The sequence below is a fragment of the Cnephaeus nilssonii genome (assembly GCF_951640355.1).
Source record: "Cnephaeus nilssonii genome assembly, chromosome: 5".
NCBI classification, from domain to species: Eukaryota; Metazoa; Chordata; class Mammalia; order Chiroptera; family Vespertilionidae; genus Cnephaeus; species Cnephaeus nilssonii.
This window is the reverse complement of record NC_137076.1, coordinates 33,010,767-33,030,673: the sequence shown is the minus strand read 5'-3', so window position 1 is coordinate 33,030,673 and position 19,907 is coordinate 33,010,767. Positions and strand designations below refer to the sequence as shown.

The window sequence follows — 19,907 nt, the reverse complement described above, 5'->3', positions numbered from 1 at the left end:
TATCCAAAGAGGAAGATTTAGTCTGTGTCTTCACAGTATTCAGGTAGAGGCACACTAAAACAAGTATGGGTCAGTTTTGCTGTGAACCTCAAATTGCTTTAAAAAAAAAGTCTATGAAAAAGTATGGGCAATATACATTAATATAGCAAATACTGTCGAAGTGGAGGGGCCAGAGAGTAAATAGCAAATACTGTCGAAGTGGAGGGGGCAGAGAGTAAACCAGAGAGTGGTTTGGGAAAACTGAGAAAGCTTTATGGAGGAGTAAATTAGGATGGGTTAGATTGTGGAAGCCTTTATTTAGCCTGTTTTCTTTGGTGTGGAATCTTTTAAATGTCCTTTAGAGGAATTTATATTCAGAAATAGAAATCTAGATATAGAATTTATGTCTACTTATGTAAATTGAGATTCTATCTAGAGTCCACTGAAGTGGTGTTTGCTATCATTAAAATATGTGTAGGGGGAAACAAATCTATGTACGTATAGAACACTTCTTTCCCCCAACAAAGTCTTGGAGTCATTTGGAGGCATCAACTTTTCCTAGTCTGCTTTGTAAGAAAGGTGTAACGTGTGTGTGTGTGTGTGTGTATGAATGAAGTTGCAGCACAGAAAAGCAGTGGAAGCATAGAGTCAAATTTCTTACAAAAATTTTTTTATTATTTTGATTTTTTATTGATTATTTTTATTTTTTTTTTTTTTTTGAGAGAGAGAGAGGGAGAAAGAAACATTGATTGGCTACCTCCTGCATGCCATCTCCCCACCCCCACCAGGGATCAGGCTGAAACCTGGGCCTAGGCCCTAACCCAGAATCAAACAATGCCCAACCAACTGAGCCACACAGGCTAGGGCAGAAAGGTATAACATTTTTAAAGCACCCTATCCTAGTGCTCCTAGCACATCACACTTAATTTCTAATAGCTTTGATGACTTCAGACTAAGGCAGTGATGGCGAACCTATGACACGCGTGTCAGCACTGACACACGTAGCCATTTCTGATGACACGCGGCCGCATGCCGAGGATGAAACATTTGCTGCTCCTGAGGATGAAACATTTGCGAAATAATGTTTTTTCCTCAAAGTGACACACTACCCGAGTTATGCTCAGTTTTTTGGCGAAGTTTGACACACCAAGCTCAAAAGGTTGCCCATCACTGGACTAAGGGCTGGATGGAATATAAATGCATTTTTAATTGAATTTTTTACTTTCACTAAACAGCTTTCAGGTGTATTCCTTTTTTAAGCCAGTAGGTGTCACCAGGGAGCCAAACATTGCCTGAGGAAAAGGTTTTTAGATTTCCCTTTATTTTTTCATTACCTGTTGGCTATTTACTCAGCTTCCCACTTAAGCTAGTAGATGGCCCTTCAGAGAACTCATGGTTCCTGCAGTTGCTAAGAATACCCTCATACAAGGTTTATCATCCTTTTGCTTTTCTGGGAAAGAAATACCCCATTGAAGTTAAATAGATAATACTTTTTTGGGTACATTTTTAAAAAATTTTTTTATTGATTTCAGAGAGGAAGGAAGAGGGAGAAAGAGATAGAAACATCGATGATGAGAGAGAATCATTTATCGGCTGCCTCCTGCATGCCCCCCACTGGGGATTGAGCCCCCAACCCGAGCCTGTGCCCTTAACCAGAATTGAACCGGAGAACCTTCAGTCCACAGGCTGACACTCTGTCCACTGAGCCAAACCGGCTAGGGCTCTTGGATACATACTAAATTATATATTACTAGAGGCCCGTTGCACGAAGAGATTCGTGCAATAGGCCTTCCTTCCCTTGGCTTCCAGCACCGGTTTTCCTCCAGCACTTGGGGCCCAGGCCTTTGCTCCGGCCGCAGTCTGCCGACTCTGGCCAGAGTCTGCCTTCTTTGTCTTTGCTGTAGGCTCCGGCTGGAGTCTGCCATCTTGGCTGCAGATTCAGGCTGGAGTCTGCCGTCTTCATGTTTGCTGCGGCCAGAGTGCCACTCCTGTAGATCCCTTCGCCCCCCGCCCTCCCTCTCATAGCAGGCGTCCTGCCCAGCCACTCTGAGCCTGGAGCAGCTGGGTGGCCACCATCTTTCTCCTTCTAATTTGCATATTCCCTCTGATTGGCTGGTGGGTATAGCGGAGTGATGGTTAATTTGCATGCTTCTCTTTTATTAGTGTAGATTTTTTTATCTTAGAATTTTTAAATATGTGTCTAATACTTTAATGTGTCTGTATTAAACACAATTAGTTACTAATTATTCATAGCTATTAGAAGTACAAGGTTGGGCAAAAGCAGATTTACAGTTTTTCATATAGAAAATAATACAATAATTAATAAGCACAAGAACAAACTGTTTTGCATACTCAGAACTAAAAACCTACTTTTGCCCCACTCTGTTTTATATGGATATAATCTTTCTGTGGTGATATATATATTATTCGACTTAAAAATGTGCATAAATTTAGAATCCTTTCCTTTTAGAAATACACCTTAAGGAAATAATCAGGTATATGGACATACTTATTTTAAAATTAGAGGCCCGATACATGAAGATTCATGCAAGAATGGGCCTTCCTTCCGCTGGCTGCTGGCACCGCCTTCGCTCTGGCCAGAGCCGCCTTCCCGCCTTCCCACGCTGCCCAGAGTCCTGGAGCGGCTGGGGTGGTGCTGAACGCCTGCGTCGTCGCCATGGCGACAACGCAAACGTCCCACTCCGCCCCCAGCCGCTCAGCACCCACGTATGCAAATTAATCCACCATCTTTGTTGGGTTAATTTGCATACTCCTGATTGGCTGGTGGGCGTGGAAGGTACAGTCAATTAGCATGTTACTCTTTTGTTAGGTAGATATTTATTGAAGCAATCCAAATGTCAACAATAGTAAGTTTATCCATATGATAGAATTAAGTTGTTATTACATTCATTGGTTGATTCTGGTATGTGTCCTGACTGGGGATTGAACTTGTAACTTTGGTGTATACTCTAACCAATTGAGCCATACTGGCTGGGCGAGAGAGACCTTACTTTTAACATTTAGCTATTTCTTCTATTTTATTTCCATGTGACAGAATTGAGACCAATTTTCTTTTTTATACTTCGGGTGTTTGACTTACTCCTTCATTTTCTGCAATTTTATAATTGAGAAGTTTTTTTTTAAAAAGAAGTAAAATGTAATTCATTGGTTTTAAAATTTTAGCAAAAGCATTTTTACAGTCAAACCTTTGTTGTTGACCAAAATTTCAGTTTTCGACCTGACAACCCTTTCATAATACCTCAGCATGATAAAAAGCATCTCTCAGGCAACAAAGGAGAGAATGCTTTTGTTGCTGGCTAAATCTACCTTTAGCACAATTGAAAACATAAAGAGGCCATCAGGAGTGCTAATGTTGGTAGGGGTGTAAAAGTGCTCACGAAACAGCTAGTATGGGCAATTGAATGGAGAGAAAAACTTGTTGATTTGGATAAAGAAAAAGCAGTTAGTTGATGATAGCATTTTGTAGGCAGTGATATATGAAAACTTCCTTTAAGGCTAGTAGGGGATGGTTCAATAAATTTAAGAAAAGAAGTATGTTTATTTATAGATTAAGAAGTTCATTAGACATGTACTCTATATAAGAAAGGTTAGAACGGAATCATTTGGGGATGAACTAATTCAATTTACATTATTTCTAGTGGGAAAAAATGATTTGGTTTTTGAACAAATGCTTCTTAAGCAGGCTTCCGGTACGAATTAAGTTCAAGAACTGACGTTTCACTGTATAAGTATTATTACAGTGATTCAATTTTCTAAGATAAGCATGTCAAGCTCAAAGGCTAACACAGGCCAAATAAGGTTTAAGTTTATGTGGGCTGCAAAAAAAACACAAAAGCTTCAATTGTTATAGGAACATAGGTTTGTTTCGATAGAGACATGCTGAATACAAAGGGCTGAAGTAAATGAGTAATCGTTAACATAAAATAATAGAACATTTTAATAAAAGTTAATATTTTTTCTTCAACATTAACTTACCAGACACGGAATAACTGCACAAATTAATAAGCGTAGCGCAAATCTGTTTTTCTTGTTCTCTGAAAGCGAAATATTTCCTGTTGCGCACACCAAACAAATCAGTACAAGACTAATGACGTGGCAATCGGCTGCTAAAGTATTTGCTGCTAGTATTAGTGGAGAGAAATGGTGTGCTTGCGCGTAAGGCCCATAAGGAAAATGAATGCAACACGATTATAGTAATCAGTCATTAGCAAACGTTGTAGTTCGTTATTAATAATTATGTATAACAGGATATTGTAAAAATTAAGTTACAAAATTTTTATTAAAACGTTTCTTACATATTATATTGGCTGGGCCACAAAAGTATTCGTTGTGAGCCGCAAGTTTGACATGCTTGTTCTAAGACATCATCTAACTTAGCTGCTCTGATTTGTCAGTTTTATTATCTTCAAATAGAATGATCTTTGAACTTTATAATATTATTATAAAAAATTATAACAATTATAATTGTCCAGTTGTAGAAACTATTTTTACAGAATTGTTAAGCATCAAAGACTGAATTACTCATTTCTTCTTCTTTTTATGTATATTTTTTTATTGATTTTTTTTACAGAGAGGAAGGGAGAGGGATAGAGAGTTAGAAACATCGATCAGCTGCCTCCTGCACACCCTCTACTGGGGATGTGCCTGCAACCAAGTTACATGCCCTTGACTGGAATCGAACCTAGGACCTTTCAGTCTGCAGGCCGATGCTCTATGCACTGAGCCAAACCGGTTAGGGCACTCATTTCTTCTTTAAGGGGGGAAAACAATTGATATTTCTCCCTTTCCAATCCTATATAATAAAGAGCTAATATGCAAATGGTCCTCATGCCCTTACGCTGTCACTCCATAATGGCTCAGACACTCAACACTGGGGAGAGAGGAATGGGGACCAGCCAAACACAAATGAGCTCGCAAGAGAGGAATGGGGACCAGCCAGGCTGTGGCCTGGGAGAGGGACAAGCCACCTGCCCCGCAGTCCTGGGTGCCAGCGGCTGCAGCCTTGGCAAAGCCGCCCTCCCACGGTTCCCTGCATCTGCAGCCGGCCAGGGGAAGGAATCCTGGGTCCCGGGTGCGGGGTGAGGCAGAGGCAGTTAGGGGCAATCAGGCCAGCTGGGGAGTAGTTAGGGGCGATCAGGCCAGTAGGGGAGCAATTAGGGGTGATCAGGCAGGCAGGCAAAGGTGGTTAGGGGCAATCAGGCAGGCAGGCAGGCAGGTGAGCGGTTAGGAGCCAGCAGTCCCAGATTGCAAATGGCAGTCGGACATCCCCCAAGGGCCCTGGATTGGAGAGGGTGCGGGCCGGGCTGAGGGGCCCCCCGCACCCCCCTCCATGCACGAATTTCGTGCACCAGGCCTCTAGTTATCTATAAACTGGCATGTCTTCATTTGACGATTTATTACCTTTTCTTTGTTCTCTTGTGTCTCCCTGTAGATGAGGATCTAATAAAGTATGGCTGGCCTGAAGATATTTGGTAAGTAACAACTTGGGTTCTGCTTTCAGTGGATCGTTATTTACTTTCTTAGACCTGGCCAGCCACCTGACTCCTATGATTAAAACTTTTCCATCTTCTGCTTCCACCACTCATTCTGACCCTTGTGCTGTCTTTCCTAGAGCCTCATTCTACCTATAGAGTGGGATATGATCTCCACAGCTCCTAACACCCCTACCAAATGCTCTCCCCGAAGATAAGCTCATGGATCCTATTACTTTAATGATAGTAATCTCTATCATAAAAACCCCATGGTTGTGACGCCATCACGGCGGAATGACCAAAGACTGGTCATCAGGAGGTTGAGTGTGCGGCCGCCAGGCGGCGGGGGGGGGGGGGGGGGGGGGGGACGACTTGACGCAGGTGCGGGTGGGCAGGGCTGTGAGCTTGGCAAGGTGCGTGCAGGTGGGTGGGACCACGCGATTTCACATGCTGGGCTTCTAGTAATGAACATAATTGAGCATTTAACTATATGCCAAATACTGTTAAATGTTTACTTCCATTAATACATTTAGTTTCAATCAACCCTGTGAAATACTGATATGCCCATTTTTCAGATAAGGAAACGAAGGCTACGAGAAACTGAATAGATCTGCTCTGGTTATTGCTGGCCTCTGGTTAGCTGTAGTTCTAAATCACAACTTCTCTGTCCCTCTAAGCTGCTACTCTTGGCTGCAGGTCACTTCTTTCTTCCCTCAAGCTGTGGCTGTGGTTCTCTCTGGACCTCTTTTCTCCAAGTGGGCCCAGGTCCTTCACTTAATTCCCTACAGTGACAGAGTTAAGGCTGCCACTTTTTAAAAGAGTTCATTTTCAGTAAGGTATACAGCATTGAACATTTAGTAGGAAAAATATTACAGAGACTAACTGAAGCTACCCCTAGACGCAGTTCGCTTACTTTTTCTGTCCTCAGACCTGTCTGTAGGCACTGCTGAAGGGTGTCTCCACTCCTGCCCTTTATGAAGGGGCTAATTCATGACCCCAGTGGAAATGCTTTCCTGTCTGCCTGCCTTCTCTAAAGTCTACATGCCAGGAACCAAGAGGCACTAGAAACCTGAGGAATTTTAAAGTCTTTATCTGCCCCCTGTCCCAGCACAATGGCCCGTCTTCTGAACTCAAATATGTCATCGAGGTAGACAACACTTGGTACTCCCTTACCTCAGGTAGACAGTTTGCACTACTGAGGGCTTCTGGGCTGGGTGCTGCCTACCTTCCTAGGACCCTTGGTTGTAAGCCCCATGAAGACAGTGATCTGGTTTGTTAACTACTGGATTCCCAGTACCTAGCATAAGACCTAGCACATAGGTTCAGTAACTATTTGTTTACTTCCTAATTAACTAGCTCTCTGCCTGTGTAGAAATGATCTCCACTGGGCATTTTTTCACAATAATTGCATTCTGGTTATCTCCATTTTGAGCACCTGTCACCCCCAGCTGGATTGTTTCAGTTGTCCTTAAAGCCCAAAGATTTCCAGACTCTGTCAAGGGGGATAAGAATGGCTGCACCTGTTATGTAGTTACCTTTTGTAAATTTTTTTAAAACATTTTTTTTATTGATTTCAGAGAGGAAGGGAGAGGGAGAGAGATAGAAACGTCAATGATGAGAGAGAATCATTGGTTGGCTGCCTCCTGCACGCCCCCTACTGGAGATTGAGCCCACAACCCAAGCATATGCCCTTGACCGGAATCGAACCCAGGACCCTTCAGTCCACAGGTCAACACTCTATCCACTAAGTCAAACCTGCTAGGGCCCTTTTGTAAATTTTTAACAGGTCAGGTTTGAGGCAGAAATGTTTGCATATATTCAGATGCATCATGGGAGTAATTTGCCACAGCCTTTACCTGACATTAAGAAAAAATTTAAAAAGTGAAATATAAATTTTTCGTTTACAACATACACCCCATGTATTATAACTTGGGTTTTCCATTTTGTTAACATTGACTCTCTACCAGAATACTACTGAGCCAAACTGGTGTCTGCTGATATCTAGACACCCTTTACCCTTTTTGACACTTTTTAATAGTCTTGAGATTAATGACTATTGTTGAAAGTGATTGACTTACTTTCAGAAGCTATTTGAAGTCTGCCATGAGCTGGAAGAACCCTAAATTTAATGTCTGTCAATCCTAGAGACATTCCTGGGCCTGCTAAAAAGGATGCAGTGATCTATACTCCAGGGCAGGTTTTCCTGGTTCACTGCCTCACTCTGAGGCTTTACTAGTACCTCTGAATGTCAACATCAAGTATATACCAGGAAACCTTCTGAGGTGCCTTTAAGCAAAGGATTTTCATAGGACTAAATGAGAATAGAACTAAATTCATCTTTAAACCAAGAAAAATAGAAATAGTGTGTTAGTGTATGTTAGACCGCTGGAAATACTAGTGAGTAATATTTCCAGAGATCCCACTTGAAGGAGTTAACCCCGCTTCTGGGGCCCTGCATCTCTTCATCCTCAGATCATTGATTCTCATTTATTGAGGTTTGTAGTCTCTGCCTAGTGATTAAGCAGGGAGAGAAAGAAAACAGAAGAGGGAACTAGTGGGCAGAATTTACATGTTCAATAAGCATTTGGGGAGGTTTGGAAAGGTTTTTTTACAGAAACTCACTCAAGATAGTTTAATACAGAGCTGGATTTTTAGTGTTTTGTGTTTTGTTGTTGTTGTTGTTTTTGTTTTACATTTCAACCAAAGACCTATGCGTTTATTTTTTATTTATATATCTTTTTAAATATATTATTGATTTTGGAGAGGAAGGAAAAGGGAGAGAGAGATAGAAACATCATTGATGAGAGAGAATCATTGATTGGCTGCTTTCTGCACGCCCCCACTGGGGATTGAGCCTGCAACCCGGGCATGTGCCCTTGACAGGAATCGAACCCAGGACCTTTCATTTTGCAGGCCAATGCTCTATCCACTAAGCCAAACCAGCTAGGGCAAGACCCATGCTTTTATACATCGCCTGCCCTTTAGGTAGAAGTGTACTTACTTGCCTGAAAGTGGTGTATACCAGCAGTGATATTCCTATATGTGTTTTAGTACTTTGACTATGTATGAATCCATTAGATATATATTGAATTGTTTGTGTATTTCATTAGTCAAATTTTACATCAGGGGCCTTTAAGGAAAATCAGAATACAATTGAGCTATTATGGGTATATAGGGGAGTTGTAAATAGAGAAATGGTTTAAAACAAGTTGGAATGGGAGAAATTACTCTTCAATTGAGCTTGCTTATTAATGGGATGTTTTCCTAAGATCCTGAAAGGGGGTAATGGGATATGTAATTTCTAGATTTGGGCGCACACACACAAATTTTTCAGGGAGGGGGGATGCCAAACTGGAGATGATAATCTGTAGGAATCTTTTACATGGAAATGCAAATGAGTTAATGAACCAGTTGGAAAAAAATGAAGACATTATTTATACTCACTTCTTGCTATCAGTAATGGTTAAGAATAAAATCTAGCTTTGTCATAGGCTGCCAAAATGTGTAATATTTTTCTGTATCCAAAGGGACTAGCAAGATGCTTAACCTCTTTAAAGAGGACATTAGAAACAGCATACTCTTAACCTTTATATAGAATCACACTGTGTGAACATTTTCACTTGTGAAAAAATACATTAATGCTAAGAAAATGTCTAGAGAAGTATATGATGGTATGTAATGGTGCCTCCTTAGGGTTTTACTGTACATTCTTCAGTCTGGAAAGGCAAGGACTAAGGAAGAGATGACTAAAGTTAACAGAATCACAGAGTGACAATCTTGTGTTATCATGTGATGCTAGGATTCTGGGACATCTCTGGGTGTTGGAAGAGAGAAAGTCAACTTCATTTGGTGAATTGTAAATATGAAAAACTTCCCAAAAAGTTCTATCAGGTGAAAAAGAAAGTATATTTTAAAAGATTTAATTAAATTGGTGGATGATAGAGCTGTATTGAAAGATAAATTTTAGGACATTGAGGTGGGAGAGCATTTGGAATTTTTTTAGGACATTGTCATAAAGGGCAATCACCATGCTCTCCTAGGAGATGTATATTGGTAGTAGTGCCATTGCCAGATATAAGGCTGGGTGAATTCTTGGACTGTCTCATTTTATGATGTGTCTGTTTACTATCTTCATTCCTCACCTGACTCTTCCAGCTCTGCTTGACATTCTCTTTGGATTATTTTGCCATCGCTTGAAACTCAGGATGTCCCAAACCAAACTCCTCATCTTTTACTCTAAATTGGTGCCCTCTCCTACTGTAAGGTATTTCTGTCATTGGTCCTACAAGTCTCCCAAGGCTTGCAGCATTGGAGTCTTGCTGACTACTTTTATTCTCTTCTCTTCTTAACTGAAATTCCTTGCCCTGCTTTCTCTAAGTCCTGTGCTTCAGTCAGGGACCTACCAAATCTCAGTTTGCCAGAGAAGCCTTTGTCACTGATAGCATTTTCTCACTTGAAATAGCACCCGTCCCGGCATGTAACATTTATTGTCTCTAGTACTCATCTTGGCACTTAGTCTCACACAGCTGTAGAACTTTCCATAAAGTTTATCTTACCTCTCCCCGTTGATGGTGAGCCCTGTGGAGGCAGTGACTGTGTTTTATACTCCCCATGATGCTTAGCATGTGGTAGGCACTGAGTTTATACTTTCTGGATTGGAATGCTTTAAATGCAGGTGGCCCAAGGAGATGGTTGTCTTGTACGTCTTGCTAAAAGTGGTTTTCATTCTTTGTAGGTTTCATGTGGACAAACTCTCTTCGGCTCATGTATACCTTCGATTACATAAGGTAATTGGATTTAAACATGGATTCATGACTTTTTCTTTAGTGATGAGCATCATATCTTGTCCTCTATCCTTTTTTATGCAATTAAATTGCTTAAAGTAATAAATATGTGCAAAAGTGTGAAAATTAGCAAATAAAGAGATGTCTTCCCCTGACACAGAGAATCACTAAGGGAAATTCCGGTGATTTTGAGTACTATTTCCCAGCTAGAAGCACTGCTTTATTCTGTCGGTTCAGGTGTGTTCTCTGTCACCTCTGCTTTCTCTCCCTTTCATTTCCGTTGACACTACTGGACTTCCTATCTTCTCCGGTGGCGATCACGCTGTGCTTCTTTTTTCTCAGGCTTGTGATTTTCCTGCATCTCCAAGGGCAGCTGTTCCCAGTTATCAGGGGCTTTGGGTTTTAAAGCACCATTATCGTAGTAAAGGAAAAAGTGAATGTTCCCTAGTAACATAAAACCACTATTTTTCCAATTTGTCTTTACATCCATATGTTACATTTTATATAGTTGAGTCATAGGGTGTATATATACTTGTTATATGTATTGCTCTTTAAAATGTTTTATTTTGGAATGATTTTAGATTTACAAAGAGCGTGCAGAGTTCCCAGATACCACACACCCAGTTTCCCTCAATGTTAGCATCGTACACTACCACAGTAGATTTGTCAGAACTTAGAAACCAACAATGGTACATTATTATTAACTAGAATACAGACTTTATTTGATTTCCTCATTTTTCCATTAACGTTCTCTTTCTGTTCCAGGATCCAATCCAGGGTCCCACAGTGCATTTAGTTTTCATGTCTGCCTCGTCTTTGGTCTGTGACAGTTTCTCTCTCAGTCTTTCCCTGTTTTTCATGACCTTGGCAGTTTGAGAAGTATTGGTCAAGTATTTTATATTGGGTTTATCTGATGTTTTTGTCATGAATAGACTGGAGTTACAGGTTTGGAGGGAAGAATAGCAGAAAGGCCCTCTCACTTGACAGAGCTAGGAAATATATGTATTTATACTAATTCATGTATACACTCATGAACAATTGTTTCTGTATCTCTACCTGTGTCCACATTTAGCTAAATAGGAGCTCGTACCATTGTCTCTGTCCAATCCATTACTATACGGGCCATTCTAGCTTTTCCTCCTTGGTTATCTGTAAGATCCTTCTCAGACAGTGAGAAGCCTAGCTCCCACCATCCACTTTTATTTGCTTATTTATTTAACTTCAGTATATGTGTAAATGGTTTCAGATTTGTTAACCCATATTCCCATATGAAACAACTATATCAACTAAAGTACAGTGTTTATGTGCAGTTGTTTTTGTTTTTTTGCCTTATAGTTTCTAGTCAAAACAGTTTTCCAAAGTTACTTATAAGCTCCCTCTCCCCACCCCCCAATCCCCTTCAGTGATCTTGTGTCATAAGCTTGTAATACAATTAGATTCTTTTGTCTCAGTCGACCTTCCATCCTGGCATTGCCCGGTTGATTGTATTACTCTTTTTTTTTTTTTTTAAGTTGTTATTGTAAGGGCTTTAAAGCAGCGGTCGCCAACCTTTCGGACCTCACAGACCACGGGTGGTCCGCGGACCACTGGTTGGCGACCACTGCTTTAAAGTTTTTGTGTTTTTTTAATTCTCACCTGAGGATATTTTTCCATTGGTTTTTAGAGAGAGTGGAAGGGAGAGAGACAGAGAGAAACATTGATGTGAGAGAGACACATCTATTGTTTGCCTTCGCACATGCCCCAACCAGAGCTGGTGATCAAACCTTCCACCTAAGTACATCCCTTGATCGCAATCGAACCTGGGACCCTTGAGTCCCCAGGCTGATGCTCTTTCCGCTGAGCCAAACAGGCGAGGGCTATTGTATTACTTTTAAAGTGACAGTCTATAAACTTTTTCATGTTACTGTGTATTTTCATTTTTTTGGCTGACTGCTCTGAGTTGGCAGTATGCCACAATTAATATGAAAGCTTCTATGTCAAAATTTAGATTGTTTACAGTTTTCAGCATTATAACTCTCCAACAAGAGAGAGAGGAAAGGCAAGAGGGAGAGAAACATCGATGTGAGAGAAAAATCAATCGATTGCCTCCCGTACATACTCTGATGGGGATCGAACCCACAACCTGGGTATGTGCCCTGATGGGGAATCGAACACGCCACCTTTCATTGATTGTATGGGAGGACACTCCAACCAACTGAGCCACACTGGCCAGTGCAAGAAATATTTTTTATGAACTGCTTTCTGTTTTTTTCTTTTGAATTATTTTCTAGAGTAATTATCAGAAATAGAATTATTGGGTCAAAGATACAAATAGTTTGGTAACTCCTTTTATGCCAGATTGCTCTCTGAAAGTATTGTGCTAATTTAAAATGCTATCACATAAATACAGGTTTTCTCAACACTTTTGGGAATTTTGTAACTTAAAAAGCAACCAAATACATGATGCTATTTCATTATGGTTATAATATTCATTTCTTAACTTGCTAGCAAGGTTAAACATTGTACCCCATCTTTACTTATACTGCTGTTTTTGAAAACTGTATTGTAAAGGAAAAGAGGAAGATTGTGAACTCTGTGCTGGAACAAAATTCTGAATTCTCCTAGGCCACTTCTTGCCATTTTGGAACTATTTTAAGTTTAGAAAAAAATAGAGTGTGGTGTTACCAAGTTTCCTTTTGGTTCACATGAAAGTTTTTCCTTTGGGTTCTGCTGTGTTCAAAAGTGGAAATAATGGTGGTTATCCCAAGTTTGCATTAGCACCAGTTTTTACTTGTTTGAATAGAAGTTTTAACGTTATTTTTGTTTAGAAGCACATATTGTGCTCAATAAAAATATGTGCTCTTTCAGAAACTCTTACCTGGTTGATCTCCTGCAGTAAATGACATAGACCTTTGTACCTAGTAGGTACCAAGTAAGTGTTGGAGATGCAATAGGACTAAGTGGTTCCGAGCTCAGACTCTAGGTTTGAATCCTATCTCTGCTTATTGCTGTGTCTCTGAATAAATTATTTAACTGTGCTCATTTCATCATCTGTAAAAGGGAGCTAACAATACCTATTTTATTGGGTCACTAGAGGCCTGGTGCATGAGATTTTTGCACTTCGTTGGGGGCGGGAGGTCCCTCAGCCCAGCCTGTGCCCTCTCGCAGTCCAGAAGCCCTCAGGGAATGTCCAACTGATGGCTTAGGCAGTCGGACATCCTTAGTGCTGCTGTGGAGGTGGGAGAGGCTCCCACCACCGCTTCTGTGCTTGCTAGCAGTGAACCTGGCTTCTGGGCTTATGGCTGAGTGGCGCTCCCCCTGTGGGAGCACACTGACCACCAGGGGGCAGCTCCTGCGTTGAGCGTCTGCCCCCTGGTGGTCAGTGCATGTCATAGCAACCGGTCGTTTCACTGTTTGGTCTATTTGCATATTGCCCTTTTATTATATAGGACTAGAGGCCTGGTGCATGAAATTCATGCACAGGGGGGACGGTCCCTCAGCCTGGCCTGCACCCTTTCCAATCCGGGACCCCTCAGGGGATGTCTGACTACCGGTTTAGGCCCCATGCGGAATGGGGCCTAAACTGGCAGTCGGACATCCCTCTCGCAATCCGGGACCGCTGGCTCCTAACCACTTTCCTGCCTACTGGCTTGATCGCTGCCTAACTGCTCCCCTGCCGGCCTCATGGCCTCCAACTGCCCTCCCCTACTGGCCCGATCGCCCCTAACCGTCTCTGCCTCGGCCCCCACCACTGTGGCTTTGTCCGGAAGGAAGTCGGACGTAGGAAGATGTCCGGTCTCTCGGTCTAATTAGCATATTGCCCTTTTATTAGTATAGATAGGATTGTGAAGATTAAATGAGCTTGTCTATCTGAAAGCACTTAGAACAGTGGTTGGCAAACTGCGGCTCGCGAGCCACATGCGGCTCTTTGGCCCCTCGAGTGTGGCTCTTCCACAAAATACCACGTGCAGGCACGCACGTACAGTGCGATTGAAACTTCGTGGTCCATGCGCAGAAGTCGGTTTTTGGCTCTCAAAAGAAATTTCAATCGTTGTACTGTTGATATTTGGCTCTGTTGACTAATGAGTTTGCCAACCACTGACTTAAAATAATGCCTGGCACATGCTAAGCACTGTAGGCATTATTTATTTATTTATTTATTTATTTTACTGAATTCAGTTGAATTCAACCCAAACCTTGAAGATCATAGATATTCAGCTGTGCTCTTTCCTAGGCTTCTTTTATTTTTAGAAACCCATAGAAAAATCTCTTATCTAGAGGTTTCTTATCATGTTAACATAGATGGCACAAAGCCCACAGTTAAAATTCTGATCTTTATATCTTAAGAGTACCTTACACTCTCCACTCAATTTGTTTGCTCTGACTTTATGAATAATGCTAAGTTGAGTGAGGTTTGTTTTTCTGCTCATATTATAGTAGAAGTTGCAAGACAGAAGTGGAGATTGCTCCAGGAATAGTGACAGCCACAGGTAGAAAGAAGGGAAATATCCTGACATCAAGGATATAGCCTGACATCAAAGCCAAGAAACTAATGTTTCCACAAGAACTCCATAAGCACCATATTCTGGGCCAATTCTTAGAACATTGTTCTAGTTCTGGGTTTATCTCTCAGTTCTGTCACTAAACTAGATATATGGCCCACTTAACCTCACTAAGCTTCATTTTCTTCATTGGTAAAATGAGGGTAATACTATCCATTTTGTATGACTACGTAATACCTGGCATGTGGTGGGTACTCAGAAACTGGTAGCTATTGTTTTTATTTTATTTTTGATTTATTTAGCACAGGGTCCATCATCTCCTGTGTATTGTAGAAGCCCCTGAAGGGATATTGTAGAAGCCTCTGAATCCTCTGTGTGGTCAGGGAATTGCACAGGATGAGATACATCACTAAAGTAGTGACACACTTAAATCACTCGGTTTTGTGTCAAAATTTATATATTTGAGAGATTCCCGTTTAAAACATTTAATATAAAGAAAATGTGTAGAAACATAATGGAATACACTTAATTTATCTCAAGTATTTATGTAGGTAGAACATTTCATTCCCAGACAGAACTGCTTCTGTAATCCCATGCCTACTAGGAGTCAATACTGGGCTGATTTCCATTTACTCTTGCCTCTGAAATATTTTTCTTCTTCTGAAATGGCTTTGCTTATTCAGCTTTGACTTTGATACATTATCTGTAGAGAAGAGAATCCATATTATTTCTTCCTTATAGTGAGTGGTTTTATTTAACACACCAAGAGGTTGCTTCCTGATTAAGGCTGAGGATAGATGACCTACTAGATGTTTGAGATCCAAAACTATAAGGTGTCTCTTTGAGAGGAACGTTGTAGGGACCTCAGCTAAGAAGACACCCAGTTGTCAAAAATAGACAGCATTTCCCCACAACGTTTCTAGAGGTAAGAATGAGAAGAAGAAAGAGAGAGAAATTACTCAGACATAGTTAGTTAATATTTTGGTAGTTTTCTTTCATACCCTGTGTTTGTATTTTTTACTTATCATGTATCAGTACTTTCTATATCGCTGCCTTCTCTCAGTTTAAATAAACATTCCTGTAACAGGCTTCAGTTTTCAATGTTCTGAAATACAGTTGAAGAGCCTCTGCTTTTAATAAAATTGTTCCTGGTAAGTCAGCAAAGCCCAGTGAGTGCTCGAGTATCCATCAGTAACAACGTAGTAGAACATTTGGTTTATTTTTGTGTTTCAGGGGGAGAACATAGAAGACATTCCCAAGGAAGTATTGATGGACTGTGCTCATCTTGTGAAGGCCAATAGCATTCAAGGTCAGTTTTCCTCGAGGTGCTTTCAGAATTAGCAATGATTTCCCTGTGTCTGAAATGGATTACATTTTAGAGAAAATATTCCTGACTTTGCCTTGAGTGAAAGGACTGCCATGTAATATGCCTTTGCCCTGTTTTGTTCTTTAAGATGGCATTTCTGATACCTATCAAAGAACTAAAAAGTAATCTCCCCACCCCTCTAATGTTTATGACCCTATCTCAATTCTTTTACCTTATTTTTCTTTTCATATATATATATATATATATATATATATATATTTTTTTTTTTTTAATTTTAGAGAGGAAAGGAGAGGGAGAGAGAGAGAGAAACATCAATGATGAGATAGAATCATTGATCAGCTGCCTCCTGCACGCCCACACCCCGGGCATGTCCCCTGACCGGGAATCAAACTGTGACCTCCTGGTTCATAGGTCTACACTCAACCACTGAGCCATGCTGGCCAGGCTTGTTTTTCTTACCTTGAATAGTAAGTTGTCTATACTTGCCTACCTTTAAGCTTATTTGTAGAGAGATTTTCAGAAATCAGAATATGTTAATAGCTAAGCAAGAAATGTCTCTCATGGCTTTATTTTTATGTTGTTTGATGTCTTTATTTCCACTATTTGCCATTAGATACTAGAACTCAAGTGTCCAAATCACTCCTGCTTTTCCTTCTTACCTTCTCCCCTTATTTTGTTCTCCCTGTAAATTGTGAAGGTATCAAATCAGTTGTTTATCCCCCAAAGAATCTTATTTAATTGGTCTGGGGCCGTGGTCGGCAAACTGCGGCTCGCGAGCCACATGCGGCTCTTTGGCCCCTTGAGTGTGGCTCTTCCACGAAATACCACGGCCTGGGCGAGTCTATTTTGAAGAAGTGGCATTAGAAGAAGTTTAAGTTTAAAAAATTTGGCTCTCAAAAGAAATTTCAATCGTTGTACTGTTGATATTTGGCTCTGTTGACTAAAGAGTTTGCCGACCACTGGTCTGGGGCAATCTGTGAGTATTGGTATGCTTGATATGCTCTCCAGGTGATTCTCATGTGCAGAGAGAGTTGAGAATTGGTGATAAATGTTTCAGGTAGGGCCTGTAATATTGGGCTGGTGCTTGTCTATTTTATTGACATAAAAATAATACAAACTAAAACTTATATTCTCTTTTCTTGTTTGTTGCAACCCTTTCACATGTTCTTGTCCCATTTCCATGCCCCTGGCTGGCAGATGTGACTTTATTAAAAGAGCTTTGGACTCTTTATTCTTGGCCCAGCCTCTTTTTTCTTAATTTCTATAGATTACTAGTTTTAGAGAAAACAGAAATAGAGAAGAGTCATGACATAGAATTCTTCTCTCTTCTTCAGCCTTCCACAGCGACAGCTCACTTAGCAGAAAAAGGAGCTGGGCCTAACTAAGCTTCACTCTTGTGAGTCAATAGCAGAGGATGCTGAAGAGTGAAGGAGATTTTCTTTGCTGTGAGCTTTGCCTAGTACTCTCTATTTGTGTCACTGAGTAGTTAAAATATTTTCCTCCGTGGTTGACCACCTTCAGCACTCAGAATCCAGGGACTTGGGGTTAAACTTGTTTGTATTCATAGAGTCTGGTCAGCCTGTTTTATATTCATCTTATACTCTCTTGCCAGATTAAACTTTCTAAAAGCTTAGATACTTCATGACACCCTCACCTTGTCTATACAATTAAGTCCAGACTTCTTAAGCTGGCATTAAGCATCTTTGATCTGACTACATAATTCCTTTTCCCCTCCAGCCAAACCAAGTATTTGCTGTTTTTCTACATTTGCTTATACAGTCATGTGTCATTTAATGATGGACATGTGTTCTGAGAAATGCATCACTAGGCAATTTTGTCATTGTACAAACATCATACAGTGAACTTATGTAAACCTAGATAGTATAGCCTACTACACATGTGGCCTATTGCTGCTAGGCTACAAATCTGTACAACATGTTCATGTAGTAAATACTGTAGCACAATCATAAGTATCTGTGTGTCTAAACATAGAAAAGGTACAATTAAAAATGTGGTATAAAAGATAAAAAATGGTACACCTGTATGGGGCGCTTACCATGAATGTAACTTTCAGGACTGGAAGTTGCTCTGAGTGAATCATTGAGTGAGTGAATGTGAAGGCCTAGTGGTGAGTGAAGGCCTAGAATATTCCTGTATACTATTGTAGCTTTTATAAATACTATATACTTATGCTACCCTACTTTTATTTAAAAATATTTTTCTTCAGTGTAGCCTTAGCTTACTGTAACTTTTTAACTTTATAAACGTTAAAATTTTTTAACTTTTTGATTCTTTGTAGTAAGAGCTTGAAACACACATTTGTACAGTTGTACAAAAATATTTTCTTTATAACCTTAATCTATAAGCTTTTTTCTATTTATAATTTATTAAAAATTTCTATTTTACCTTTTAAACTTTTTTGTTAAAAATGAAGACACTGCCGAAACCAGTTTGGCTCAGTGGATAGAGCATCGGCCTGCGGACTCAAGGGTCCCAGGTTCGATTCCGGTCAAGGGCATGTACCTTGGTTGCGGGCACATCCCCAGTAGGGGGTGTGCAAGAGGCAGCTGATCGATGTTTCTCTCTCATCGATGTTTCTAACTCTCTATCCCTCTCTCTTCCTCTCTGTAAAAAATCAATAAAATATATTTTTTAAAAAAATGAAGACACTAATATACACATGATCCTAGGCTCCACAGGGTCAGGATCATCAATATCACTGTCTTCCACCGCCACCACGTCCTGTCCCACTGGAAGGTGCTGTCATCTCCTGTGATAACAATGCCTCTTCCGGGGACACCTCCTGAAGGAGCTGCCTGAGGCTCTTCTTGAGGAGGTGTCACTCTTCAGAAACAGGTCCCTGGTGTTTTCCTTGGTTTTGTTTTGTTTTTTTTCCCATCAGAATGGCTTGCAAACAAATAACGCACCATAAATATTCTTCTCTATTAATGAAAACCTTTCGGTCGGGGGTGGGGGGTCCATGTTTTCTAACTTTTTAAGGATCTTGTTGAGGTCTGCAAAAGCTTCTGCTAAAATCTCCTCCACTATGAATTTTCTTGCGGATTCTTCTTTTTTTCTTGTCCTGAAGTTTCCTGTTTTCTTGCCTCTTCTTCAGCTCTGTGTTCCTGTTCAGTTCCAATAACTCCTCATTAATCAATTCCTCAGGAACCACCTCTAGGAGCTCCTCAATTGTCCTATCCACACTCAGGTAAAAGTTGATTGCCATCTCAACCACAGCCTTGTTGATTTTTGCAAACTCCTCCTCCTTGGCAGTCGTGGATGAACCCCTTGAGTGTCTTCTTCCAGATGCCATCCATACACCACTAGTCAGTAGGACATTTTCAACTCCATGATGATCTTATGGGACAGTCATCATACGCAGTTTGTTGTTAACTGAAACATTATGTGGCAAATGATTTTATCATTCCCTCTGCTTTCAATTTTGTCCTCCTTGTCAACCATCACAAGTCCACATCCAAGCTGAGGTTCAAGGTCCACATAGTAGTTGTAGTAATAGCTAACATTGAATGTTAATGATATGCCTGGCACTGTGGTAAAAACTTTACAGATTATTTTATTTATCAGCCCTATTGAGTTAGATATTATTATTGTCATTTTATAGATGGGGCTGCAGAGCAGAAAGAGAATTAAAGGAACTTACCCAAGGTATCAGACGTAGAGAATGAATTTGAAGTCAGACACTCTGACTTTAAGTCTTCTATCTTACCCTCTGAGCTATACTAACCTCTTTCATGGAGCCTTTCCCTTCCTCCAGCTTTGAGTGACTAGTGCCCTTTCTACCTGTCCCTTTCCTTCTACCACTTTACCTGTCCCTTTCCTATAT

At 40.6% G+C, this 19,907-nt stretch overlaps 1 protein-coding gene across 4 annotated transcripts in view; it reads left to right on the top strand.

The window, feature by feature from the left end:
• CCDC25 (coiled-coil domain containing 25) overlaps nucleotides 1-19,907 on the top strand; it is a 67,642-nt gene that overhangs the window by 8,962 nt on the left and 38,773 nt on the right. For all 4 annotated transcript variants that reach the window (XM_079771763.1, XM_079771760.1, XM_079771761.1 and 1 more), the window contains exons 3-5: nucleotides 5,432-5,471; nucleotides 10,207-10,258; nucleotides 15,970-16,045. In XM_079771763.1, the coding sequence (XP_079627889.1) occupies nucleotides 5,432-5,471; nucleotides 10,207-10,258; nucleotides 15,970-16,045 (168 nt within the window). The remainder of the gene's footprint in view (nucleotides 1-5,431; nucleotides 5,472-10,206; nucleotides 10,259-15,969; nucleotides 16,046-19,907) is intronic.